This window comes from Nothoprocta perdicaria, unplaced genomic scaffold (genome assembly GCF_003342845.1).
Source record: "Nothoprocta perdicaria isolate Ctin4 unplaced genomic scaffold, notPer1 scaffold_85, whole genome shotgun sequence".
Classification (NCBI taxonomy): domain Eukaryota; kingdom Metazoa; phylum Chordata; class Aves; order Tinamiformes; family Tinamidae; genus Nothoprocta; species Nothoprocta perdicaria.
The window spans coordinates 1,523,259-1,535,539 of record NW_020456143.1 but is presented as its reverse complement, the minus strand read 5'-3'; the positions used below and the strand labels follow the sequence as shown (position 1 = coordinate 1,535,539).

The 12,281-nt window shown below is 39.3% G+C and overlaps 1 protein-coding gene across 1 annotated transcript in view; it reads left to right on the top strand.

Moving 5' to 3' along the window:
- PCLO (piccolo presynaptic cytomatrix protein) overlaps positions 1-12,281 on the top strand; it is a 320,601-nt gene that overhangs the window by 146,575 nt on the left and 161,745 nt on the right. Inside the window, exons 5-6 of the mRNA XM_026052206.1 lie at positions 1,301-6,359; positions 6,720-8,734. Coding sequence (XP_025907991.1) covers positions 1,301-6,359; positions 6,720-8,734 — 7,074 coding nt within the window. The remainder of the gene's footprint in view (positions 1-1,300; positions 6,360-6,719; positions 8,735-12,281) is intronic.

Here is a 12,281-nt window from a genome sequence, read left to right as displayed (position 1 = left end):
AGTAAGGGCTAGGGAATATATTAGCACATAGTCTTTGGTGTAAGATGTGCTGCAGTGATGATGACTTTGCAACAGTCATGTGTAGTACTATATTTTTCTCCTTATTAATATCTTAATCACAGCCTTATCATTAGAATTTTCCTTTGAAGTGTTCATTGTGACATTTGATTTTTAAATGTARTAGTTTTGGCTCCCATAACAGTTTTTTGAGTCTATCATGCTCATTAATGTACTGGTAAGAATAGGTGGGTTTTATGTTTAGGATAGTATCTGATTTTGCAAAGCATATAATCATGTATTTCTGTTAAACAGAGCTTGTTTAATATTGATGAAATTGGTTGTAYAGTAGAGAGTTAGATGTGCTCTTCTCTAACTCTGCCTCAGGATCCAGAAGCTAGGAGAATGGTGAGGGGTGTTTAATCATGATGAGAAGGATAACATAGGTTATGATTTTCAGTTAAATATATCTGCCTTGTTTGCTTTCTTATTTCATTGATCAGTGGCTGACTCACTTTCCTCCATGCAATTCCACTTCCCTAAAAGCTGCTTACCTCTATGTTACAGAGAGACTGAGAGACTCCTGCTGTACTATATATTGAGAAAATAGTGGCACAGTGCCAAATAATGAATATGGAGACATTTCAGATCACTTAACTCATGCTACAATATTATATATATTCTGTTAGATGCTGCAGGGAGAAACCAAAGATCCAAAATTTGAGATTCAAGTGCTGCTAGAGAAGTATAAAAGGTTCAGTGGATGAAAAATGAAGCAGACCCCAGAAATACTGCTGGCTGACAATCTATATTTCTTTATATCCTATCTATATCCTATCTATATCCTATCTATATTGGCAATCTATATTTCTTTATATCCAGAACTATATAGGCATTTTATTAACTTAGATAGTTAAAATCTTCCTTTAAATTAGGCTATTTGCTTCATGTGTAAATCAACAGTGATAGACTACAATGAGAAAGCATTTTGAAAAAAAAAATAGTTCTTTATAATTAAATATAAAATCATCCTACAACTAATAAAATCAGCTGTGAACTCTCATGCAAAGCATAATTCAATTAAAAGCAAAAACAATTTGAAGATCTGTTTGTATTGTTTTAGTACCTTAACAAAATCAGTGTTGAGTTATCTATGGGTTACTATAATTCTTCTTGTCATCGTATTTTTTCATCTTAGACATTAGCTCATCTTTTAGAAAAAGAAAACGTATTTAATTGCCTGGAGACAATAAGAATTCATATATAAAAATATATACATACACATATGTATTTATTTTTTTAGGAAAAGGAGGATGAGAAATCAGAGACATCAAGTTCTCAGCAACAGAAAAGTCCACAAGGTCTGAGTGACACCGGGTATTCTTCTGATGGGATATCAAGTTCACTTGGTGAAATTCCAAGTCATGTTCCCAGTGATGAAAAGGAAATTCTCAGAGAACCTAGTAAAAAGGACACTGTCTCACAAGAAAGTCCACCAAGCCCCTCAGATCTAGCTAAGTTGGAAAGTACTGTCCTATCTATTTTGGAGGCTCAGGCAAGTACACTTGCTGAGGAAAAATCTRTAAAACACAAAGAACTTCATGAAACATATGGTGAACAGTCAAAGGATCAACGTAAAACAAAGCCTTTGCCAGTTACTCCAGAATCTTACAGTTCAGATGAGGAAGATGTACAAGACATTCAAGAAGATGAAGAAACCATTGCAGAAGATGGCAAAGAAAGTACTTCCTTACGGGAAGACTACAAGGAAAAAGATGGAGATGATATATTGGCAAGAAGACAACGCTATGATTCTGTGGAAGACAGCAGTGAGAGTGAAAATTCACCCGTCCCAAGGAGAAAAAGAAGAACTAGTGTTGGTTCTTCAAGCAGTGATGAATACAAACGAGATGACAGTCAAGGATCTGGTGATGAGGAAGACTTCATTAGAAAACAGATTATAGAGATGAGTGCTGATGAAGATGCCTCAGCTTCTGAAGATGATGAATTTATTAGGAGTCAGCTCAAAGAGATCAGTGTTACTGAAAGCCAAAAGAARGAAGAACTGAAAAGCAAAGCCAAAGGAACAGCTGGAAAACATAGGAGAATGGCACGGAAAAGCAGTGTAGGCTATGATGAGGATGYAGGAAGACGACATTCATGGCATGACGATGATGATGAGACTTTTGATGAAAGTCCAGAACCAAAATACAGGGAAACTAAGAGTCAAGACAATGAAGAACTTACTATAACTGGAGGAGGAGGCCTTCGACGGTTCAAAACAATAGAATTAAATAGTACAATAACAAACAAATACTCTGAGGCATCTGAACAAGAGAAGGGTATTTTGTATTTTGATGAAGAGCCAGAGCTAGAGATGGAGAGTCTTACAGATTCTCCAGAAGATAGATCTAGAGGGGAAGGGTCTTCTAGTTTGCATGCTTCCAGTTTCACACCAGGTACATCTCCTACTTCAGTGTCATCACTTGATGAAGATAGTGACAGCAGTCCTAGTCACAAAAAACGAGGAGGGGAGAGCAAACAACAGCGCAAAGCCAGGCATCGGTCGCATGGTCCTCTTCTTCCTACTATCGAAGATTCCTCAGAAGAAGAAGAACTGCGGGAAGAGGAAGAGCTACTAAAGGAACAAGAGAAACAGCGTGAGTTAGAGCAGCAACAGAGGAAAAGTTCTAGCAAAAAATCTAAAAAAGACAAAGATGAACTGAGAGCTCAGAGAAGAAGGGAGCGTCCAAAAACTCCTCCAAGTAATCTTTCTCCCATTGAAGATGCATCTCCCACAGAAGAATTACGACAGGCAGCAGAAATGGAAGAACTGCACAGGTCTTCCTGTTCTGAATATTCACCTAGTATTGAGTCAGATCCTGAAGGATTTGAAATCAGTCCAGAAAAAATAATAGAAGTACAAAAAGTTTACAAATTGCCTACTGCTGTCTCTTTATACTCTCCAACAGATGAGCAACCTATTGGAATTTCTAAAGAAGAAAGTGGTCAAAAGACATTAAAAAGTGCTGAAGAGGTATATGAGGAGATGATGAATAAGACCCACAAGTCCAAGCCATTTCAAATGGCAAATGAAAAAGATGAAGTATTTGAAAAAGAATCTTTATATGGTGGAATGTTAATAGAGGATTATATTTATGAATCTTTAGTAGAGGATACTTACAATGRAACTATTGATACCAATCTTGTAATGAGACAGGACGAGAGTAGTGAATATGTACAACAGAGAGGAAAGGAGAAAAAAATAAGAACTTCAGATCAGATTTATGAAGAACAACAAAAAATTACTGATCTACAGAAAGACTACTATAGTATAGAGCCTTTGCATTCAATTGTGCCTCAAGAAGATATTGTTTCTAGTTCTTACATAATCCCAGAAAGTCATGAAATTGTTGTATTAGACAGTGTGGTAACTTCAACCACTGAGGAAAAGCAGTTGTTAGATGCGGAAGCTGCTTATGAAGAGCTTATGAAACGACAGAGAATGCAGTTAACTCCTGGCTCCAGTCCAACTCAGCCAACTTCAGGTTTCAGTCCTACATCTGATACAAAGGTATCTACTGGTGGAGAAATAGTGGATAGTACATCCTTAACATCAAGTACTACTTCAGCAATCTCAGATGTATCATCTGCTAGTAGTGCAGCACTTTCTATTCCAGATGTTAAAATAACTCAGCATTTCACAGCAGAGGAAATAGAAGATGAATACTTAACAGATTATGCCAGAGAAATTCAAGAAATAATTTCTCATGAAACATCAATGCTGACATACTCTGAAGCATCAGAAAGTGTTGCATCAGTTTTAACTTCTGATGCAGCTTCCTTGACATCATCTACATCTTCAGTTTGTACAACAGATAGTTCATCACCTATAGACAGTGCAACCATAAGTTATATAGATACAGCAGATGCTCTAAGTAAGCTAGGAGATTCTGAAGATGTCAGAATGACAATACAAGTTCCTTTAACATCCGCAAATGAGTATTCTGAAGTGAGCACTCCTTACACCTCTATTGCCAGAGACACTAAAAAGCCAGCTCTAGCATCAGATACAAAGAGTATGGATCAAGCTATAGTTTCTTTTCCTGAAACTGAACCTTCAGTAGTGGAAACGACAGTTATAAAGCCCAAGCAATATGCTACTGATTCCACTGCCTTTGGAACCTCCAAAACAGAAAAGGATGCAGCTAGAAAAATTAAAAGTACAATAGAGGCTGGCATTATCAAAATTCATCATGAAGATTCACACAAAGAGTTGGGTCATGATATGACAAGGATTAACTTGATTGGTGCTACGCCGGAGCAACCACCCGTATGTATAGCATCAGTTCCAGTTATAGAGCCTGCATCAGCAACATCTTCTGTACTTACTCCCAGGGTTGTAAGTAAGACCACCATGGTCTCTGTGCCTTCCTCAGCTCCTACTGTACCATCCAAAGTATTCTCGCTTTTCAGAAGCTCTTCTTTGGATTCTCCTGCACAACCTTCTCCACCTCCTCCTCCGCCTCCACCTCCTCCTCCCCCACCATTACCTCCACCTATTTTACCCAAGCCAGCTATTTATCCCAAAAAGAAGCCACAGGTTAAGACTCCAGTGACCACAGCTCCCACAGTGGTACATTCAGTCACAAGTGTTAAAACAGTAGAGTCCACAACTGTTTTAAAGAATCATGTGGCACCTATAACAAAAGCATACACTCCAACACCACCTCCTGTACCACCAAAACCATCCTCCATTCCAGCAGGCCTTGTTTTCAGTCACAGGCCCACTGAAGTAACTAAACCTCCTATTGCTCCTAAACCAGCAGTTCCTCCACTGCCAATAGCTGTTCATAAGCCAGCAGAAACACCACCCAAACCAACAGGTTTGTCATTGACTTCAAGTATGACTCTGAACTTGGTCTCTTCAGCTGAATGCAAATTAACATCTCCCACTTCCCCTTTGTCTCCACATTCTAACAAATCTTCACCAAGGTTGGCAAAACCCTCACAGGAAACCTATGTTGTCATCACATTGCCTTCTGAGCCTGGAACTCCCACAGAAGCTATAACTAGTCAGGCTATTACCAGTTGGCCTGTAGAAATACCTTCTACAGAACAGATTCCCCAACCTATGCAACCATTGTTTACTCCATCCATGAAAGCTATGGAAATTCACAGTATAAAAGATGACAGTATGTACATTTCAGGTACTTTTCAAGCTGTTCCTGTCACAACACAATCAACTTTTGAAAAAGTACCTAGTTCAAAACCAGAAGCTGTAACAACAGAGCTAGCCAAGACTGCAGTGTCAGTAGTTAAGGGCCAGGTGCCCAGTGTTGGTTTAGGTAGTGTCTCTATTACTATACCTTCTGAGCCAGTACATATAGTGGATCAACACAGGTACAAAGAGAATGGAAGATTCCATCCTTTGGGTGATGTCATTGATCTTCGCACTTTAAGTAAAATGGATATCGAAATGAGAGACAGCTGTATGGATCTGTCTGCTGTTTCAATGGATGCCAGAAGGCAAATGCCAGCAAGTGATACATGTGGGCGACCAGTGAGTACTGTCCAACCAGCTATAATAAATCTCAGTACTGCATGTGTTGCAGATCCTTCTCTCTCTCTAGTCACTGAAGCAGTAACAGTAATGACCTGCGCTGCCACTGTCAGCTACTCTGCCAGTACAGAGAGCCTTGTGGATTTGGGCCATGCTATGACAACTCCACTGCAGTTAACAACAAAGCATTTTGAGCCTGCATACAGAGTAACAGGAAGCCAGTCATTCTCTGCAAGTAGAGATGAAGTGCCAATAAATTTATCCTTAGGTACTTCAACACATGCAGTGACATGGGCTACCACGAAGCCTGTTACTGTACCTCCTGTTGGTGTTACAAATGGTTGGACTGATCTCTCCACTTCTCAGGAGCCAATGGAGAGTGTAGTAGTTGACCTTAGCACTACAAAATCCCACAGAACAGTAGTAACGATGGATGAAACTGCTTCAGGTGTCATAACTACAGTTATAGAAGATGATGAAAAGCCTGTTGATCTGACTGCAGGAAGAAGAGCTGTTTGCTGTGATATGGTTTATAAATTGCCATTTGGAAGGAGCTGTACAGCACAGCAACCTCCAACTACACTTCCTGAAGATCGTTTTGGTTACAGAGATGACCATTATCAGTATGATCGTTCAGGGTCATATGGTTACCGAGGAATAGGAGGTATGAAACCATCCATGTCCGACACAAATTTAGCAGAAGCTGGACTGTTTGCATACAAAAGCAAGAATAGCTTTGATTATCGAATTGGGGCAACTGATGCAGCAGTAGATCTTACTTCTGGAAGAGTTACTACAGGTCAGTATGACACAGCAGCAGATCTGTCTTTGAGATATAATTATGATGTTCCTCACCTCATTTCAGGATGATTTTTTATTATTATTTTTCCCTTCCTTCTGTTGCTTTGTTTTCTGTTGGACAGTGTGACAAATTATTCTGGATTACACATATATTTCATTTCTTCATTTTACATATGTGTTTTGCACAGAGGTGCCTGCATGTACCTGCATGTTCAGAAATGCTGTTTTCTTCACATCTTCATTAACCTGAAGATTTGCATGCAGTTTCCCCTTCCCATTTATTTCATCAAGATGGAATGAATCCACAAAGCAGCATTCTTTTGTGGGACTGGACTGTAACTTTGCCCTGTAATTTCAGGTGAGGTTATGGATTACTCAAGCAAGACTACTGGTCCTTATCCAGAGACTCGACAGGTGATTTCGGGCATCGGTATCAGTACACCACAATACTCTCAAGCAAGAATGGTATCATCTTTGGGTGCCCCATATGGTATTGGAAGTGTTTTAAGATCATCCAATGGTGTTGTTTACTCTTCAGTAGCGACTCCAATTCCATCCACATTTGCCATCACTACACAACCTGGCTCTATTTTCAGTACAACTGTCAGAGATTTATCTACTCTTCAAACAATTGACTCAGTGCCCTCATTATCAACCTTGCAACAGAGTCAACCACTCCCAAGATCATACAGTTTCCTGACAACAGTGGCAGCTGAAAAAGACAGTACGATTASTGCCATTGATATCGAGACAGGGCTGCCATCTCTTAGTATAGAAGCTATTACCACTGAGCCAACTAACTTGATACCTGCTCTAACTACAGCATCTGAAGTTTATACAAATGTAATTGAAGATGAAGTTGCACTTCTCATTGCCCCTGAAGAAGGCAAACAGCAGCAACTTGATTTGGAGCGTGAACTTCTTGAGCTTGAAAAAATTAAGCAGCAGCGCTTTGCTGAAGAGCTGGAGTGGGAACGTCAGGAAATTCAAAGGTTTAGGGAGCAAGAGAAACTTATGGTGCAAAAAAAGCTTGAGGAATTGCAATCTATGAAACACCATCTCTTGTTTCAGCAAGAAGAGGAACGTCAAGCTCAGTTAATGATGAGACAAGAAACATTAGCTCAGCAGCAACTGCAGCTTGAACAATTCCAACAGCTTCAACAACAACTTCACCAACAGCTAGAGGAGCAAAAAATTCGTCAAATATATCAATATGGCTATGACCCTTCAGGCACTGGATCTCCACAAACTACTGCAGATCAAGCACTTTTGGAAGGACAATATGCAACAACAGAAAATGGCCAATTTTGGCCTACTGATGATGCAACCACTACAGCTTCAGCAGTACTCGGTATTGAAATTCCACAAAGCCAAACATGGTATACAGTTCAGTCTGATGGCATTACCCAATATATACCTAGGCCTGGTATCCTTAGCTCTGTTTCAGAAATGTCTCTTAAGGATATTGATATTAGAGAGGAGAAGCAGCTGAAAAAGAGAAGTTCTATGCCAAAACTACGTGGTCAGTATGAGGAGCTTGAGGAGACTCTGGAAGAAGAACCCAGGTGCTTCAAAAAGATAGTCGACAGTGGAGTGCAAACTGATGATGAAGATGGGGCAGACAGAGGTTACACAAACAGGAGACGGAGATCTAAGAAAAGTGTTGATACAAGTGTTCAGACAGATGATGAAGATCAAGATGAATGGGATCTTTCTAGCAGATCCAGAAGAAAGACTCGTGTAGGAAAATACAGTGAGAGTACCATTGAGGTAGATAAAACTAAACAATTCTCCAAAGTGTCTAGTATTGCAGTTCAGACAGTGGCAGAGATATCTGTGCAAACAGAACCTGTAGGGACAATAAGAACACCTTCAATCAGGGCCCGCTTGGATGCAAAAGTTGAAATCATAAAACATATTTCAGCTCCAGAAAAGACATATAAAGGAGAAAGTTTAGGATGTCAAACAGAGACAGAGTCAGATACACAAAGTTCCCAATATCTGTCAGCTTCATCTCCTCAGAAAGATAAAAAACGCCCAACACCTTTAGAAATAGGATACTCATCCCACCTTCGCCCAGACTCCACATTACAGGTAGTCCCTTCCCCTCCCAAATCTCCCAAAGTTCTCTATTCACCCATTTCACCTGTCTCACCAAGCAAAGTTATAGAGTCAGCATTTGTACCCTATGAAAAACCCATCTCTGATGACATCAGCCCTCAGAAGATGCTGCATGCTGACATTACCAAGGTTCCTCCATCAAGCCCAAAGGCAGCAAAGATGATGCAACGCTCTTTGTCTGATCCTAAGCCCCTGAGTCCCACAGCAGAAGACAGTTCCAGAACTCAATTTCAGTACACTGAGGGTTTCATGGTAAGAAGTATTGCTTTCTTTTTTCTTTTTTTCTTTTTTTTTTTTTTTTTTTTAATAAACGGTTGCACAGCTGACTTTCTGTACAACATGAGGGCTGACACACTCATTAAAAATACCCATGTATGTAGTCTTTTTGCACCCCTTGCTAAAAATTCCCAAAGAATGTCTGCTATCTAATGCAATGGATATTTGCTACATTGCTTTGCCTGAAAGTAGAATCCAAATTACAGTCTTAGTGAGATTTGAGGAAAAAAAATAGAATTTGGGAAGCCACTTAAAGATTTTGATGGTAATTAATAGCTAATGAAATGTTACTACCATTCTTCAGAAGATAAAATGTATTTTATTTCTAATAATATGATACCCAGACCTTGTGGCACAGAGGATAGTGAAATTACTGAATGTGCTTTCTGAGATGGAGCTAATCACAGATTTATAATTGCCTGGTTCAGCTGTCCTTTTTGTCCCTATTTTTCTGTTGTTAATGATCCAGCATTCTTGTGTCACAGGCATATTTTATTTCTCCCAGACTAAAAGATCTTATGTCACAAATCCTTTTCTGTATTTGTTTTGGTTAAGGAGGATTATAAAGATGTTATAGAAATGCTGAGGACTATTTATTAAGGGGTTAGAAGAGGCAGTAATAAGAGGCCTCCATCATCAGAACTTAAATTTGTCATTTCTGCAGTATTTGTTTTCCTTAATAAGTAAGATTTCTGATTTGATAATCAATCCTTTATCTTGTGGATTAGAGGAAGTAGTCATGGCTTTTTTTTTTTTTTTTTAAAGCCTCATGAATGATGAGAGGTGGCTGAGGGAGCTGGGGTTATTTGAGGGAGTCATGAGAGATTCTAGAGAAGAGGAGGCTCAGGGAAGACCTTATCACTCTCTACAACTGCCTGAAAGAAGGTTGTGGTGAGACAAGAGTCAAGTTTCTCTTTGTCTAAGACCGATAGAACAGAAGACCTCAAGTTGTGCCAGGGGAGGTTTGGGTTAGACACTGGGAAAAAAATCTACATGGAAAGAGTAGTCAGGCATTGGAACAGGCTGCCTACGGAAGTGGTGGAGTCACCATGCCTGGCAGTGTTCAAGAAACATGTAGATGAGGCACTTGGTTTAGTAGYCATGGTGGTTATAGGTTTACAGTTAAAATCATAGAATCCTTAAGGTTGGAAGGGACCTCTAGAAAGSATCTAGCCCAACCCATCTGCACACGCAGAGTCACCTATCATGTGGCACAAGATTGTGTCCAAGCAGGTCTTGAAGATCTCCAGAGAAGGAGACTCCACAACCTCTCTTGGCAACCTGTTCCAGTGCTCTGCCACCCTCACTTTTAGGAAATATTTCCTTAAGTTCCTGCCGAACTTTTGGTGCTTCAGTTTGTGGCCATTTCCTCTAGTTCTTTTAGTGGCCACAACTGAAAAGAGGATGATTGGACTCAAGGATCTTGAAGGTCTTTTCTAGCCATAATGATTGTATGATTCTATGATTTAATGACATATTCTTGGCCATTCCTTTTATCTGAGTCAGTCAACTTTTATCCCTCTGTCGACTGCTGCAGAGCCAGTTGCTTGTTTGTGATAGTTCTTTGAGAATTGTCAGGCTGGGTTTTCTTTAATAAGGTTTAACATTTATGTTCAGTTACCTGTGAATGTATAAATGACCATCCCATACAAGATTTGGTAGAATGAAAAGGGATTGTCCGTTAGATAGTTTGTGGTGACTTTCAACTGCAGGATTGTTGGGTTGTACTCTCCAAAGCCCAAACAGCTAGCAGTTTTGGCAGATTCACACATATTTGTAGATACTAAATGCTTCTTATACTGTTTCTGCTTTTCAAAGAGTACTTTGCAATTAGAAGGGAAAACTGTAGTCATGGCATTGGCACTCCACACGGATATCATTCTCTAATGTAGAATTCGCATGGGGTAGGAAGCAGTGTCATTAGTACTTAAATTCAATGTATAGCACTTGGAACAGTATCCTGAAGAACATTGCTCACAGGTCAGGAAGTATTAGGTTGTTCTGGATTTTGATGGGTAGGTATAATATTATAAACTAGGAATACAGCGAAACTTTAATTGAAGATAAATAATTCAGCTCACTTATTTCAAAGATATATATAAATTTCATATGAACTTTATACTTTGTAAGTCGATATGTTTGATAACAGTCTATAGAGAGCTGATAGTTTAAAGGCTTTTACATTAGAGTTTAAAAAATGCATTAATGATGATATGGAAACAAAGGACTTATATGTCATTATTTATTACTTACTACCATTTTGCATTAAGCCAGGCCAGTAACAAGCTGTATTGGTCTTACAAATATACAGCCACCAAGCGGCAAATAGTGTCTGTCTCTAAGTATTCACAGTTTAAATAGAATGCATTTTTTACAGATTTTTTTTTTAAACAAAAGAGTTGATCCTGAAATGCAAGTAATGCATTTTCATAATGCATATGCTTCCTTCTTAGTAAAACATATTTATTATAATATTTCAAGAAAACATATGTAAAGTCTGAATAAGATGATAAATATTTCTTTCCTTTTCCTTTTTTTTTTTTTTTTTTTAGCAAACGAGTTATGTTCACATTACATTTCACATTAACTGCATGTGGTGGTATTTGTTCATATTGCCATGAACACTAGAGTGAATTTAGATTACTCTTAAACCAAACTAAAGGTCTTCTTTTCCATTAGTTTTCCTTCGGTGGTTCTTAAATGGTGTGCGGATCTGTGATATGTATTAGTAATCAAATGTAGCTGTGTCAAGGAAAAATTGCAAGCCRTAAGTTTTTCTCATAACACAGGAAACCACTCATCTACAACTGATATTACACAGATGCCTAATTATCATTTTTTACATGCTTTGTACTACTTGAGCTCCAAGTGGCAATGGACAATGGGCTCCCCAGCGTTGCCACTGTTAAAATATGAAAGCAGTGTGGTCYTGTAGCCTTCATGGCTCGCAAAGCAAGGTTTCCATTAAGGCACCAGAAAACCTTCAAGGAGTTTGGTGGCAGTAAGAGAAATTYGTCCATTCAGCAACAAGAAGAAATTATGAATACTTGACTACTTGCATCCCTGTGCGTAAGAAGTCAGGCAGAGGGGGCAGGAGACCTGCGTGGATGAGCAGAGAGCTCCTGGCAAAACTCCAGCAGAAGAAAGCAATATATAGAATGTGGAAGAAAGGACAGGCCHCTTGGGATAAATACAGGAATGTTGTCAGGGAATGCAGGGATGCWACAAGGAAAGCTAAGGCACAATTGGAATTAAATCTGGCACGGGATGTTAAGAGTAACAAGAAAAACTTCTTCAAATATATCAAYAACAAAAGGAAGGTCAGGGAGAACATGGGGCCACTAGTGAATGGGGTGGGTACCCTGGTTACGAAAAACACGGACAAAGCAGAGCTGCTGAATGCTGCCTTTGCTTGTGTGTTTGTCAGGGGCAGCCCTCTAGAATCGCAGGCCCTAGGGACACATGAAGAGAGCCAGAGAGAGGAAGGCTTGCCCTGGGTAGAGGAAGAGTGGGTCAGAGAGCA